This window comes from Vulpes lagopus, chromosome 16 (genome assembly GCF_018345385.1).
Source record: "Vulpes lagopus strain Blue_001 chromosome 16, ASM1834538v1, whole genome shotgun sequence".
In the NCBI taxonomy this organism is placed as follows: Eukaryota; Metazoa; Chordata; class Mammalia; order Carnivora; family Canidae; genus Vulpes; species Vulpes lagopus.
Genome location: NC_054839.1, coordinates 14,127,595 through 14,144,574, shown reverse-complemented (window position 1 = coordinate 14,144,574; position 16,980 = coordinate 14,127,595). Strand labels below are relative to the sequence as shown.

At 41.9% G+C, this 16,980-nt stretch overlaps 1 protein-coding gene and 1 pseudogene across 1 annotated transcript; one reads left to right on the top strand and one right to left on the bottom strand.

Annotated features, from left to right (window-relative positions):
* Positions 1 to 1,017: 1,017 nt before the first annotated feature.
* On the bottom strand, positions 1,018 to 7,656 carry OXGR1 (oxoglutarate receptor 1). Its single transcript, XM_041731240.1, has 2 exons — positions 7,570 to 7,656; positions 1,018 to 2,502 (listed from the first exon to the last, which is right to left on the bottom strand). The coding sequence occupies exon 2, from the start codon at positions 2,428 to 2,430 to the stop codon at positions 1,417 to 1,419; it is 1,014 nt and encodes a 337-aa protein (XP_041587174.1). The 5' UTR covers positions 2,431 to 2,502; positions 7,570 to 7,656; the 3' UTR covers positions 1,018 to 1,416.
* Positions 7,657 to 16,084: 8,428 nt separating this feature from the next.
* On the top strand, positions 16,085 to 16,198 carry LOC121477209 (annotated as a pseudogene).
* The last annotated feature ends 782 nt before the right edge of the window (positions 16,199 to 16,980 follow it).

Here is a 16,980-nt window from a genome sequence, read left to right as displayed (position 1 = left end):
ATTCCAGCCTTATTCTAAAACTGACTCTTAAATTTTTTTTTCTCCCTAAACACAGAGAACATAAGCTTCCTGTAAATATGATGGTGGTAAAGCTGCGTTTTCACAGAAAAATATTACCAGCTTATTCAGTGATTCTAAATTAGTTTATTAATTGTATCAACACATTTACTAAGGTTTTAAATATCCAGACTAGGCATTTTCTCAAATATTTACACTTAGGGATAATTAAGCACACACATAACTCAAAAATAGCTCTAGCTGTTACAATAAATAGATAACATATTTTAAAGAGTTACAAAAAAAGAAAGGTATCTAAAGAGAATTGGTGTTTCCTGGGATGGTTTTCCACAGAAATCAAAACAATGTTAGATTTTACTTATTACCCAATATGTACAGGATATTTAAAAGTACTTCTGTTCCCCTAAAGAGGCCCCTCCTTTCTTTCCCAGGATGTGTTGATAATCACTAATACAACTTGGTAATTTTCCTCAGTTCAGTTACAACTTTTAAAATGGTCTACAGCAATAAAGACATAATGCCCCCAAATATCTCATGGGTATGTCAGCCACCTGCATCAAGATCTTTGAATTGTCTCAAGTGTATTGTACTGGCAGGCTTGAATCTACAAAACTGATGAAAGCCTAGTGAGACACACAGTTTAATCATCTCAAAGCAAAGTTTTGAGGAAAAAAAGTCCTAAAGATATGAAATGAAAACAAACAGAATACTGGAAAAGAGACAAGTACTGTCTTGGATAGTCTAAGGGTTCAATACAGACAAGGCCTAATATGAAAGAACAGGAAACCAAGGGTGAGAAGAGTGGATTTCTCCAGTCTTGGCATTAAGTTAACTGGGTCAAGTGTGTGAACTTTCAATTTTTATAAAAGTACTAAAACTAGTAGTTTTCTTTTTTGAAGATTTTATTTATTCATTTGAGAGAGACAGAAAGGAAGAGAGAGTACGAGTGGGGGGAGAGGCAGAGGAAGAGAGAGCAGCAGACTCCTCCCTGAGCATAGAGTCCCATGCAGGGCTCAATCCCAGGACCCTGAGATGATGACCTGAGCTGAAGGAAGAGGCTTAACGGACTGAGCCACCCACATGCCCCAAAACTAGTAGTTTTATTTCTATATAGTAAGTTGGTGAGACTAGATGTTTTTCAAGATGTCCCTGAGTTCCAATAGTTTTGATTCTACATGTGAATCTTCTACTGATAAGCGCATGTCCCATTCTTATATTGACTCTAGGGAAGATCTCAATAAACAGGCTGCCAAGAACTCCTGGTAGCCCAGTCCTAGCTTTGGCACATAGTTACCTGGACATACAATATTTACTGAGAGTCACTGAGAGAGTTATTCTGGACTTCTTAGAAGTTAAATTCTCAGCAGGCCTTCTTCATGGTTAACTAGCTGAAGTACGTCAAGGGTTGTTTGAGTAACTGATTTTTTTTGCTTGCTCTAGATCCCCACTTGCTTTACATCTCACCATCGAGCAGATGGCCTGCTGAAAATTGTCACTGACCACCACGTACAGTAGCAGGTTACCAAAGGTGTTCAGGGCAGCCAAGGGTCTAGAAACAATGTAAGCTTCGTGGATCTGATTCTCAATGGAGCAGCTGATTGAAAGCAGGCGAGATTCGATCCGGATGACCCTCAAGATGTGGAAGGGTAAAAAGCATATATAAAACACGAGGAGGAGCAGAATGGTTAGCCTTCTAGCTTTCTGCTTAAGGCAGCTGTGATTGTGAGGTCCTTGGGTTAGGGTGTAGATGATCATCGTATAGCAAAGTGTCACTATCACCAGGGGAAGGCAGAAAGTAGTTGCTGTCAAAATTAGATTGTACCATTTGATGGTGGTGAGGTCATCCGAACTAGTGAGGTCAAGGCAGGCAGATCTGTTGGTCCCGGTGGTGGATGTGATCAGGAAGGTCATGGGAATGACAGCCACCAGTGAAATGATCCACACCACAGCACAGGCCACCACGGCCCATCGAGTTTTGTGAATGGAAAAGCAGCTCATTGGGTGAATGATCACAAAATACCGGAAGATGCTAAAGCAGGTTAGGAAGAGGATGCTGCTGTACAGGTTGAAATGGAAGCCGAAGCGGATAAACTTGCACATGAAATCCCCAAAGACCCAGTTTTCACCGCTGGCATAGTAGTGAATCAGGAAAGGGAAGCTGGTCAGGTACAGCAGGTCTGTGCAGGCCAGGTTCAGCATAATGACCGTGCTGCCTTTCCAGGGCCGCATTTTGAAAATGTAAGTGGAAATTGCTACTGCATTCCCTGGAAAGCCCACCAGGAAGATGATGCTATAAATAACAGGGAGGTAGTGCCTCTTGAGTGGGATTTTTTCATCAGTGCAATTTCCGAACGGTGCTGCATAATCGGAGAAGTCAGAAGCATTTGCAAAATTGTCTAGTGGCTCATTCATGGCTGTCTCCTTTCATCTTGCAGGAAAACAAGAGTTCGGTTTGGCAATTCAAATCGACTTTGAAATAACTCGCTGATAAAGGAAAATAGAAAACATTAATGATGGGGTAATGAAAACAATGATCTTCTTTTAAATGAAAATTGCTCTAAGATCCTAAATTTGCCACTTCTTTCTCTTTAATCTCAAAGAGACCCTGTGGAGAAGAGATTGAATTTCTAAGAAAACTATTGTGAGGCAAGACATCTAATAATAATATAAAAGTTAAATTACCACCAGAACTAAAATGAAGGATTGGAAAAAACAAATGCAAATAGATGTGGAAAACCATTTGGAGGGATCCCTGGGTGGCGCAGCGGTTTGGCGCCTGCCTTTGGCCCAGGGCGCGATCCTGGAGACCCGGGATCGAATCCCACATCAGGCTCCCGGTGCATGGAGCCTGCTTCTCCCTCCGCCTGTGTCTCTGCCTCTCTCTCTCTCTGTGTGACTATCATAAATAAATAAAAAATTAAAAAAAAAAAAAAGAAAAAAAGAAAACCATTTGGCAAGGTTGCTGTTTGGGGAAGCCATAGGGTGTCACCATTAGAGGCTTCACAACAAGACCCACAATTAATCAAGCGGGAGGCACTGCACCCATCGTGTTACCTCTAAACTTCACAAGATGCTGAGAAGTGTTTCTTATTATCTCTATTTTACAGAAGAAACAAAGATTGAGGGAGGTTTTGCAACCTGTCCCTGGTAAGGCATCTAGTGGCACAGCTGGGGTTCGGACCTGTGTTTGTCTGATTTAGAAGCTCTCCTCTATTCCACCTAAGCTCACTGTGCCCTTTCCAATCAGATTCCCCCAAATGTGTGATGGAACAGGATATGGGAGGGCATGACAAGACAGGATACTGGCCATTTTTTAAATGTAGATCTCATGCCTTGCCCCACCGTATGTATGGTGGATTTCATTTTCAAGTATCGGCTCTTCCAACCTATTTTACTAGCTAACATAATTTGTTCATGGGAGGGCATGTCTGTTTGCTGGGGGGAGGACGAGCAGCAGATTCACGCAGCGGTAAGAGCTTTGGGCTCTGTAGCCAGCCTGCCTGACCTCGATTCTCAGTTTCGCCGCTGAGAACTTGTGTGTCCCTAATCACATGGCTGAGCCCTCCAGGGCTGGGAGCAGTGGGATTTGAACTTCTTTCTTATTACTTATTAGTCTTTTCTAAAATTCTGTCAGTGAACTTCTGCGATGAGAAAAGCATGAAGATTATTCCAAAGAAGAATTCCTGAAAATTAGCTTTTTATTTGGTTGTAAATAGATGTTGGTAAAATGCATCCACTTACACATTTATGGAGTGCCCACTGTGTATTAATTAGGCACTCTGCCAATTCCTAGAGATACAAAATGAATAACACACACAGATGTATAAGCCACTCTCACAGTCTACCAGGGGAGATGGACATGGACATAATTTTAACGAAATATAACCCTACCACATGGAGCTGTCTCTATATATATATATGCAAGAAAAACACATGGTAAGCACTCAATAAATGTTGGGTAGTTGTTCATCACTAAGTCCTTTGATAGATGAATAGAACGAAGCCCCTGAGACCACAAGGAAGCGCGGGGATGGCTACCTGGTGAAGGGGGGAGGGCACTAAAGGAAGGTCATTAGGAAGGAATATTTAAGCTGAAGGTAGCGATAGGAAGGGAAAGACATTCTGGGCAAAGGGAATAGCATGTGCAAAGCCACTGAGATATATGAAGAGTTCAGAAGGCTCAGGGGAGCTCAAGTAGCTCGGCATGGCTGTTGTATTAGGGAGCAGCGGGAATGAAGCCCAGAAGAAAAAGTAGCTGATAACAAAAATAATAGTGCCTCCTGTGTACAAGGCACTACTACTCTAAGTGTCCTACGTGTATAAATCCATTCAGTCCTCATGGTCACCTGGCAAAGTAGTTCTGTGATCACGCCCATTTTACAGAGGAAATTGAGGCAGTAAGAAGTGGTGACTTGCTCAAGGTCACCCTGCTGGTTGGGAGTGAACCAAGACAGACTAGGGCAGTCTGTGTGCAGAGCTAGGCTGCCTCTCACAATGCATAGGCAAGAATTGAGATAAGTGCTCTAAAATCACAAGGTCGAATTTGACTGTATCCCGGAAGGGCTAAGTAAATCAAACATCATAAATTGTGTGATGCCGGGCTAAACTGTCAATGATAATGGTACTCACCTCTTTGGGTTGAGAGAGGTTAAGTGAGTAAATATATTAATGTACATTAAGTGTTTTGAAGGATGCTTGGCACATACTGTTATATCACTGTCTGCCATCATCATTACTATTACCTGGTGCCAAAATCTATAATTTCAAGCTTTCCCTCAGTGTAGTAAAGAAATATATTTCAGACTGGCCCAACTTCACTAATCTGAAACCGGTAGGAGCCTCCCCTGTTTGTTGGCCTTGAATTCACTCTTCCAGCTCCCACTCCAGATGCAGATGAGGATGCCTATAAACATTTATGACTTTATTCCATATGGATTGGGGAAAGACTAGCCTAGGGGTATGAAACACGCCACCGGGCAGCCGTTAGGATCCTCCAGGGAAGAGGCCAGTGCTCGCTGGGACTGTGTATTACAGATGTAAAACAAACATTTCCCTCCTTGTCAAGTTAATTTGCTCTCCCTGGACACAATATTCCTAGCACTATGACCTACACAGTACTGGAGGTGATAGGAGTCAGGCACTGCTGACCAGCAGGGGTGCTCTGAGCCCAGGAAACTGCAGACAGCTTTTTCCTTGGCCAGGTTCTTTAAATGGGCTCATGTGCAAGTATTTAAACCTGAAAGAAAGAGGTCATGGTCAGAGAGTCCCTGAGGCAGCACTTCCAGAAATCACTTCTTAGTAAGTCCTGGTTCAAGCCCACGCTGCTTGTCTGTCAACTCTCTGAAAGCAGAAACATGGAATCACCTGGAAGCCCAAGGGCTGACACGAAGAAAGTGCTCAATATATACTTACTGGAAAAAAGAACAATGAGTGACATCAGCAAAATTTTATCTTGAGCTGAAGGATTAATGAAGTGGCAAATATTATTTTTTTAAAGTTTGCTTCTTTAACCACTTTTTAAATAAGAAGCACAAATATAATTTCTGTCACGGCCCAATAAGCCCCTGGTCATGTGATGGGCCCATTTTAAATAACAATCACATCAGGAAAAGACAGGTTGTAGGTAGAAACAACCACCTCATTGTTTTGAAAAACAACAGTTCAGATTTAATGAAGACAGAATAACCAATTGTAAGGGAGGAGAGGTTGACTAAGAAATGTAACCCCTCTTCCATAAACCTCAGCAAAAGAGTGGTTTGAGTTTACAAAATAAGGGTCAAGTTTGGAACAGTGGACAAAACTGTTCAGGATGTGAGCAAAGTAGAATGAGGCAGGTTCCAGGGTCCTGTGCAATTCCCGGCCACCACCCAGGGCGCCACATGTAAACAAAAGAATCATTTACATTCAAAGGACATTGAAGAATAATGTGATGTGTTCCCTACTTTTTGCTACAACAGTGGATCTCAATCAGAGAGAGGTTACAGACCACCTAGAATTACGGACTCTATAAATGAAAAATAATGATCCATTACGTTTCAACGTAACCAGATATGTGTTTGAACTAAATAACACACAAGCAAAAGCAAACACCAAAGATTTGGCATATTTTATAAAGAAAAAAAAACATATCATTTTGGCTCTAATTTTTTTCTCTGAGATTGGGAAGAGACTGTGATCGCTTGAGGCTAGTTGCAGGACATCAGTGTTTTGAACACACACAGCTTGAGGACTGCTACCCTAAATGCCAACTTGCCCGTGACCCTCAGAGATGGGGATATCAGGCTTCAGCACATATGGAAGACAGGACCAGAAATAATTCTACTCAAGTGGCAGCACAGTCTACTTTATGTCACAGCACACTGTTGCCCGTGAGGTGGGAACAGTGGGATTAATGGTGAAATGCGATTTTTCCAGGGTTATCTGTTAATTTTGCCGTAAGCTCCTAATGCAACTTCCCCGACCCCACCACGTCAGAGTTCCTTTACCTCCCCACACACACCCTAGGTTTTTCTGGTGCTATTTCAAGGCTGAGTTAACATTCTTTCCTCTTCTCAAGCTGCCAGTAAACCAGGGACATATAAACTTGAAACACGGCACCTCTCACATTCCTTCAGAGTCCTTGGAAACTGCAGCTGGGGTTGCATTTGGTTATCAAGAAGAGCCGCAGAGAGACATTTCATTCACAAAGATTCATCTTCCTTTCCTGCTCTACATATCTGTAAACTAATTTGATTTCATAATAGTGAAAAACAGACGAACCCTTAACCCAGGCAAATGTGAGAGGCACATGAATGCTGTCCTCCCAGAATTTGAAGGAATCCATCCCTCTCCCTAACCCCTCCCTCAGTCCCAGCTCTCAAATAAGAACAGGCCACTCAGTTACCCTAAAGACGGTCAGTACTCCTAGTGTTGATGGGGCCCAAAGCTCTGATTTTAGCTATTTGATCTTTAAATAAAATCTATGGATGCTCTCCTGGGAAAACTACATGTAGGGACACACAGAAATTTCACAAAGAATTTGGAGGTTTAGGGATAGTACTTAACTTGATCATTAAATCCCCGGCACAATAAAGCAAAGAAAGGCCTAGAGGGGAGGGGCTGTTCCTTTACTGGTCAGGGAGGGAGACTGTGGGGCAGTGTCTTTTTATGGACTTGGCTAACACCAGGAAGATGCAGTAAGAGCTAGGGAAGCATCCAGAAGCCACAATCAACCAGGTCGGAGGTGAACTCCTGCCCCAAAGCACCTACCAAGGACACCCATGCTTGGTCCTGGAAAAGGCACAAGATGGGACTGACAGGCGGGAACTTCTTGGGATGCACCTCGGGCCCTCCTGGCCTTTCGTCGTCCCTGCGGGGCTGCGGGGTACTCCTGCTGCCTCCCCGAGGAGGCGTCGGCCCCCTCCCCGCCCCCGCCTGTCCCCCCCTGGCCGGCCGCAGAGACGTGCCCAGGGCTGCGGTCCCCAGGCTCGGGGCGCCCCGCGGCCCTCCGGGATCAGCGCAGGCGCCCGCCCCGGCTCCCTCCGCCCTCGGGCAGCTCGGACCTCCGCTCACCTGCACCGGTGCGCGGCCGCCTGTGCCCCGCGCGGCCGTCGGAGCGCGGCTGCGCCCCCGCGGCTGGACCCGCGAGCGAGGCCGCCCCGCCCCGCCCCGCCCCTCCCACCCCCGCGAGCCGGGCGGCAGGTGCGCGCGCTGGGTCCCGCCCGGCAGACCGCCCCCCGCAGGCTCCCTCGCCCGCTCGGGGAGGGGGGCGGGGACGGCCGCTGGCACTCCCGGGGACCCCTGGACATCCTCCACGCCGCAAGGGGAGGGGGTTTTGCAGAGCTGGGCTCTCGCCCCAGGAGGGCTGGGGTCCTCTTGTCTGGCCCCAGAGCAATCACCACCGTCGCCGGCTTGCCCGCAGTTCACGGCCTTTTATCTAGCTTGGAAAGGAAGCAGCTCCAGTCCGACCCTCTAAATGAAAGACTTCCACTGAAGTGTCTTTCCACCGTATCCAATTACAGGCCTGTCCTCCACCACTCTGCAAAGTCGTTTAAAAATAGTTTGGAGCTGTGAGAAGAGCATTGTCTGGATGCCCAGATCTAGGTCGAAGCCCTCTTGCCATAGGACTTGGGAACAGCCTCTTGCCTTCTCTGAAACTTAGCCACTTCCTCCAAGATAACGGGGCTCTGAGCCATTGGACTCCACGGTCCCGGTCCCCTCCAGCATTAAAGACGGGTTTCCTGCATTGCCTAACGGAGAGGGGTGGAGAAAGTGCCTTCTGCACTCTGCCACGGATGAGCATAGAATGCCCATTTGCAATTCCATGTTGGTGGGCAGTAAAACAACCAGTCCATTCTGTGGGCATGCAAGCCCGGTGAAGCAAGAATGGTAAACCAGGCATTCCAGAGCCCAAGGAGAAGACTCCCCGCTAGCTGATGGTTGGGACAGCACTATAGTAGCCTTTTAAATTTTATGCTTATCGTTATTATTATTTGAGTCCCGGCCTTTCCAGGGAAATACTTTGCATTAGGATAAAAATTATTCTCCAGTTTTGCTGTTTTTAATCACTTTCTCAATTCCTCATTTGGAACTATTTGACCCTGTTTTATGCCAATCCATCCACACATTTCATTCATCAGACATTTGCTGCTTGATTATTCTGTATCAGGTATTGAGGAGAAAAGGAATAAGACATGATCTCTGCCTTCTAGAAACTCATGTACACACACACACACACACACACACACACACACAAACCAGTCAATTTAAAAAGTGATTAGTGTTGACACGGTAAATAAGGGTGCTAGAAGGTGCATAATCCAAGTATAAGAGAAAGAGAGGTCAGGAAAAGCTTCCAAGACATTGGAATAATTTTCTATGATGAGTGGATTTCCAGGTAAAGAGGAAATGGCTGAAAGAAATTATTTAAGAACAAGTGTTAGGTGCTATAATCTTAAATGTGCAAGGGACATTTAAAAATATCCAGTTCTGGGAATATAAAATGGTGCAGCCACTATAAAAAAAAAACAGTATAATGGTTCCTCAAAAAATTAAAAATAGAATTACCATGTGTCCAGCAATTCTATTTCTGGGTGAATACCCAAAGAATTGAAAGTAGAGAGTCAGGGAGATATTTGTACATCTATGTTCATAACAATATTATTCACAATAACCAAAATGTGGAAGCAACACACATGTGGTATGTACAGATAATGGAATATTATTCTGCTTTAGAAAAGAAGGAACCTTCTGATACAGTCTATGACATGGATAAATCTTGAGAATATGATGGTAAGTGAAAAAAAAAAAAAAGCCAGTCACAGAAGGACAAATACCATATTTGTTCTGCTTGTATGAGATACTTAGAGTAGTCAAATTCATGGAGACAGAATAGAGCCACCATTTTATCAGAAAACAATGTGTTATAATCTGACACTCTAAATTGGCTCTATCAACAAGATGATTATTATGAGTGAACTGCCTTTTCTTTTATTGTTTACCTGTAAATATAACTTCTTACTACAATTCAAAATTCTCACCTACAAAGTAGTCATTTGCAGGGAAAAAATACTAACCAATATAGATCTTAATCATTCTCTAATCAAAAAATATATCATTTACACATCTTTAAAACAATTTGAATAAGAAAATGATATCACTAATTTAGACTATGCTTAAGCTTCAAACTTAGGTCCATTTAGCAGCGTAAGTCAAAGACCTACAGGGTGAAATTAAACTTCCATTTAAAATTGGTCTCTTGCCCAGATTCAGAAATGCACTTTCTTCTTTTAAAGAAACATTCAATAGAACAGGTTTCCAGCACTTACATTCACAGTTATGTGAGCAACACAGGTGCCACTTGCAATGTGCTGCAATTGCTCCTTCAAACCAGAGGATGGGACTTATCTTCAAGAAAATCTGGATTCTCAGAATTTCTCTAGTTAAGAAGCACTGACACCTTAAAGCCTCCTGCTCCAAAAAGCTCTGCAGAATTCTGCAGAGAAGGTAGATTCAAGTAGCATTCTCTGAAGAGCCATTGATTATTGAGTAGTGGGCTGGCAGGAGAAAGGAGTAACACATTAGCACTAGCCTTAGCTCTTACTCAGTTGGGTGAGAAAGGGACACGTGGTTGGTGACAATACAGACCATTCCATTTCTTTCTCCCCTGGTTATCCTGACCCAAATGTCAAATGATCATGTTTCCAGCCAGTGTTTCAACTATGGCTGCTGAACTTATATTTCCGGACCATTTTATTAACCATGTGTTTTATTTCCTATATTCTGATGTTTTGACAGTAGGGGCTTTGCTGACCTGGGAGAGATTGCCTCTCCCAGGGTTAGGCAATTTTTAGGGAGAGTAAACTCACTAGAGAGTGTACTTTCAAATGCAGAGCAGTCAACCCAGAGCTCATATCCTCAACTACCTCCTTTATCAGGCTCTCAACTGTGGGTCACTATCCCTCTGCCCTAATCATCCCCAAGACCAGGTACCAGACAAATAGGGATAGCTCCTGTGCTCTAGAGCCCACTGAAATTATTCAAACTAGCCAATCCTAAATCTGCTTCCTCTGCCTTGCCTGTTCCTTCCCACAGAAAATGCAGTAAAGTTCCTCCTCTCTTTTTGCCTCCTGTCCAACCCCAATGCTTGCCTGTGTGTCCCAAACCCTAGTGTGGTGTGCTCCCTCCTCTTGGGATCTGTGAACATAACAATCTTTTCAATCATTTCCTGATCTACTGACCTCGCCATACCTGAATAATAACAAACCTGTATTTTGAAACACCCTTTATAGCCTTGTCAGACTTTTTTGTAACTTCAGACACAATATATCTTGGTATGATAGCAGTGTTCTCATGAGATTAATTGTCTTGATTTTAAAAAATGGTTAACTTGTTTTCTAATGCCTTTAAAATGGATTGCTCAGTGAAAATGCGCTGTTTAAATAAAGCAGGTTTTTGATCTATGCTCTACTAGGCAACAAATTCAATTACTGTGATGCCTTCCAGATTCCTGCAATATTTCTCCAATGAAGAAGACATTCTGGTGTGGTGGACAGAAGCCCAGAAGTTTGAAGCCTGAATTTCAGTGTTTAGAAAGCAACTCAATTATCTGGAAAAAGAAATTCCCTTTGTGGGCTTCCATCCAGGAAAAGCAGAGGTTGGACAAGACATTCTCTATGGCCAGTTCCAGATTAAAGGGATCTTAGTTGTGAAAACCTAGGAGACGCTCAAAGCGTTGTTTCTTAGAAAAGCAGATATGACTTTGCTATGCCAATGTGAGTCATCTGCTATGCTTCTCTGTGAACATCGTTGGATGATTTTTAAGTGTTTTCAAAACGATGCATTGTTGTGAAGACTTCTTTGAAAAAGTGGCTTTTCTGGGAAATTTGAGACTCTTGGGAAAGAAATTGACTAGATTATCTATCTTTAGATCTAATCCCAGTAAAATTTGGAAGATGGGTAGGGTCTTCTGAGTGGATAAAGAGCCAGGCAATTAGTACAGGTAGACTGTTGGCCAAGCAGAGGATGGGATTGTTACTCTGCTCAGGAGTTTTAATGTGAAGTATGGTGACCAGTGGAAATAGAAATGGAGATTAAAGACAAAGAAAATATGGTATAGAAGAGGAGTATTAAACAAGCCAGAGAGAAAGGCATCATTAAAAAGCATTATTTTGCCTTTCCTGGTACAGGGTCCCTATATCCCATCTTTCTGACCATACTAACTACTCTATGACTCAGAAAGACATTAAAAGACTTAGAGATATGACAAGATTTACAAAATACTAACTACTTTATGAGTCTCTTTGCCCGGAAGTACTTTTTTTTTTCCTGGATACTTGCTGTACTTGTAGTCAGCAAGATTGTTTACTAGTTTAATAAACTGTAATTGTTTTTATTAACTTGAGTCTTGCCTAAGTCAACAAGATTGTCTCCATCTTGTTGGAGGGGACTTTATAGTCTCCTCTTTGACTCTCCAACAGCATGTTACATAGATACATAGCAGGCATTAACAATTGCCTATTGTTTTGGCAGTTGTTACTATAACCATGAAACTGATTCCTCATTTGATCTTAATTAAATACTAAGTTCTTTGGGCTTTCAGTTACAAATTGAGACCAAGCAGTTTCCCACTGGTGTCTGTCCAATCAGTTGAGCATATGAAAAGAACACAGAGAGAGAAAAAGGCCAAGATATGAACAGAATGCAAACTAAGTTGACAGATTGAATGGGGTGATGAGGAAATCACTGCTGACCTGAGAACCATCGTAGTCACATGATAGGGGCTGCCGCTATTTTGTGCAATGGGTAGAAGAGTAAAACAGGAGGAAAGAGATGAGGATGGAGTTTGAAGGCTGACATGTTTAAAGGAGAATTCTTTATTTATTCCTTCTTTAGGCTTAAGGTACTCTAAGCATGGTGTTGACTGAGGAAAATTTAAAAAGCCAAAGGAGAAAAGATTGGAAAGATAATTAATGGACAGGAGATAAGATCATGGTGAGGAGGTATGACTCAGCAAATAATAAATGTGTTTGAATCCTGGCTTCTACCTTTACAAACTGCTTAGCTTCTCTCTCTAAACCTCATTTTGTTTATGTGTCAAACTGGGATAACATGATTGTTGTAAGACCTAAATGAGATCACAGATGGAAGTATATAGCATACTGTAAGCTTTCATAAAATAGTAGATACTATTAAGTCAGGAGCACAAATGGAATGGAGAAAGGTCACCAATTCCTCTGAGATAGAAGAAGGGGATACGAGAATACCATGAACTTGAGGTGGAATTCCATAATTTCTGAAGCTAGTCCAAAGGTTCTCGACACTGGCACAATATCAGAATCAACTGGGGAGCTTTCAGAAATACCATTGGATTCCTCCTACCCCACACCAATTAAATCAGAAACTCTGAAGTTTCTATAGCAGCATGTGTACTGGTATTTTTAAAAAAACTCTCCAGATTAACACACTACATAAAGCTGAAAATGATTAGGATAAATTTCGTTTCTCAAGTTTGACTACACATTTTTGAAGTAAATACTTCAAAAATTTTAAATAATGCTAATGGTAGCCATTTTGAATCTGAAAAACATTATGTTGAGGGGCTCCTGGGTGGCTCAGTGGGTTAAGCATCTGCCTTTACCTCAGGTCATGATCTCTGGGTCTTGGGATGGAGCCCCATGTCGGGCTCCCTGCTCAGTGGGGAGTCTGCTTCTCCCTCTCCCTCTGCCCCTCCCTGCTCTGCTCCTGCTCTGTCTTGTGCACACACTCTCCCTCTTTCAAATAAATAAATAAATAAATAAATAAATAAATAAATAAATAAATCTTTAAAAACAAAAAAACTGAAAAAATCATGTTGAGCAAAAGAAGCCAGAAACAAAGAGACTCACTTTGTATGCCATCGTGATTCCATTGAGATCAAGAAAAAAAAATCCATGAGGATAAAAGTTAGAATAGTGTTTGCTTTTGGGAGAGGAGGAGGGTTGGCCAGAATGAACAACTGAAAACCTTTTAGGCTGATGTAAATATCTTGTATCTTGACTGGGGTGTCAGTTACTGAGCTAAATACATTTGCTCAAACACATTGAACTGTATATTTAAAATCTGTGAATTTTATTACATGTATTTATATCTACTTATCTAATTACACATGCAATGGCAAACCATTAGAAGTGGTTGAGTGGGGAAGTGTAAAGTGTAATAAAAGTTATTTTAAATGCATTTAGTACCTTATTATCCACTAGTCTTTCTGTTGAGAAGGCATTTAGTTCAAATCTTTTATCAGCAAGGTTCTACTACATAAAAAGGATATCCTAGAAAACTGTTGAGAGAAAGGAACCAACCTATAGTTTTCAGTTTAAAGATTTAATCTTTGGTATTTCTTATATTATTTATATGTCATTATATTTAGTATATGTTATATTTTGGTTATTTGTTCAAAATTTCGTCTTCTGGTGTTTACTTCTGTGGTTAAGGTTTAACTTCTTGTTTTCTTCTTTGGACCTTTGAAACAATGGAAAGAAGTTTGGGCCAGAATCACATGGTTCCTCAAGCTATCTTCTTGTTTTATGAAAGACAAGTAGATTTAGGGGCCAGCGCTAAGTCTCTCACCAGGAAGAGGAAGCTTAACTATACCAGCACATCGCACAGACACGATCTTTGTCTTTACGTCTAAGAATGTCCCCCACCCACCCATGCACACACAGACACTCAGCATATACAACTACCTTCATGCTCTGTCCTCTGCTCAGGCACCCAGAATGCGATGTGTGGCTTTTGTGAGTCCCAGTGGGCACTACGATCAACCAGCACAAGGTGGTTAGTGTGAAGCAAATAGAAGAAAATTGTCCCAGCACTGGTTTTACCTTCTGATTCCCCACTTTTTTCCATTTGCCATGTGTACGGAACATTAATCACACTTATACCCTAAAGGAAGTTCAGAGACTCAGATTCTTCCATGCTGAGGTAATGGTTGTTTGCATGTTCTATAGCAGCCACCGGTGATTGCATTAACTTCACTCCACACTAAAAAAATAATTTGTTACCAGAGGTTCCATTCCCTTCCTACCTCCATTCAGACTTCTCCTGTTTCACCAGGCTCTGTAGGGAACATTAGGCCATCCTGAGCTGTTGAAATTCATCTCCCTCCCTAGCTAGTGTCTTATGTCTTATGTCAGAGACCATGCTGAGCAATGTTGTCTTGTTTTCTTTGTCATGCTTCTGCGTTTGAATTAAAATGCCTCGGAAACACACATAACAGGCTTATATAATTTCTTTATTATAGCATTTTTCAATTACTTTCTTTTGACCTTTTGATAATGCTTTCATGATTAATTTTTGTCTAGGGCCCTGTTGACACAACAGACCACTGTACTAACCTATTAACCTTTGAGAAATAAAAGTTGAAATCTGATTTGAGTAAGAAACCCAAAATAGTTTCTAACTAGCCTGAGCTTTCTGAACAATAAGCAGACATGTTCATCTCTGTGATGGACAGGCTCTATGCTCAAAGTTGCTGGTGAGTAACAAGAGTTTGAAATGAAATGAGATGTAACGATAGCATCGTCTTTAATCTTAGAGAGGCTCATCTGAGTCCTCACTTTTAGAAAAAGTAAAAACACAAGTGATTTAACTAAAGAAGCTATTTCTTCCTTTCTCTGACTTTTCAAAGACAGACCTTGAGAGTTTGCCCCTTCCACTATGCACACTGATGTATGATTGCCAGCTGAAATCAGTAAGCTATTTCATGTTACTCCCTTCCAAATTATACCATATTGGTATTTCATGAAATTAAATTTAAAAATGAATCCCCTTTAATTGTAAATCCTACTTTAATCCCAATTGTGAGTTTAATTGTCTTCAGACTTATATGACATCCTTACCACTGTCCATTGATAATCAGAGACAGCATGTTCCATTTGGTTAGTCTACACTTTGAGAACAAATGTCTCACTCATCTATATCCCATCTTCAAAAGTGGTCTGTGCCTGGCCTTTGCCATCCTCCCCTACCTCCTGTCCATGTCAAATATACTGATCACCGGTCCTGTGGTTTTACGTGGCTTTTGAGTCTGCAGAGCTGACCTTTCTGTTTTATTTTATTTTTAACTCTGGGCAAATAGATCACCAAAATCTGAAAGTGATACATCCGTAGTTGGTAATTTTATTACATATTTATCTAAAAAGGAAATATTGCCATTTAGGTCCCTCATAACTGCTTTCAAACCTGTTTGCTTTGTTCCTGTGTTTATTCTACAGTGACAGATGCCCATATGGGTGGAGCAGGGGCAGGAGCCTGGGAAGACCCCAGGCCAGTGCTGGAAGTCTCTCCTCTTGAGAAGTACCCTGCGGAGCAATCATGACCAAAGAGCAGCTCTAAGGAAGCCTTCTTATCATCTGTGCACCAGGGGCTTCAGCCACTTGCCCTTTGAAGGCTGAGCTCTTGCACGATATTCTTTCCTGACATTGTCACCTGGAGTGGACATTTACAGCAGTCTCTCTTTTGCATGACAGATCTTGAACAGGATCTGCTATATAATCCACAGGGTCCACTACAGAATGAAAATACTGGGCTTCTTGTTAAAAAGTGGAGAGTGCTCGCTTCGGCAGCATATATACTAAAATTGGAACCATATAGAGAAGATTAGCACAGCCTCTGCACCAGGATGACATGCAAGAAAAGGAAAGAAAGGAGAAAAAATGTCTTTAAAGCTATTAAAATATACAGCCTTTCCGTTTTTCTGAGGTCTCCTTTTGCTTTATTATAGTATTTGAGGTTTTTTAAATTTCCTATTTAATGTCATTCTAAATCAAGAAAAATCAACATTTTAAGTGATCAGCATGAAATTTACTATTCATCTTTATATGGTGCAATACCAGTTTTAAATGCAAATAGAAGAGCATTTGACTCATACGTAGCATCCTCAAAATGATACAAGCCATATTTCGAAGCTTATACGTGTGTGTGTATTTCGGTTTTATCATGACAGTGGACACATTGCACAAAACTAACTCAGCTTTTCATAGCACACATTCCACCAACTCTATTTTCAGCTTACTGAAGGGTGAGGAAAGACCGAAAGGAAAATAAACCATTGCCCCATCTCTTCGGTTCTATGTCTTCATTTCTAATAACATTGACCGATGCAAGAAAATAACATGTGAAAAAATGGTGTGATGGGGCTCCTTGGTGTTTATTAGAGGGCCACTGTCTTCTGGGTCCGAGGCAAGTTCTGGTTTAAACAGAAAGCATGGCCAAGAGGGGTTGTCAATGACCCCTCTTACCCAGTCACAGACCCAACATACTATACTTGCTTGGAGTCACTGAACTGCCATGCCTCATGGGTCCATGGGAACACTTGGCTATCTGTAAATGCCATTTGTAAACAGGGTCGCAAGGAATGGCCGTGCACTTGCGTGCAGCCTGTAACTTCTCTGTTCACACATGTGCATTTTCTATCATATTTCCTTTACAAAACACAAGTTCAAA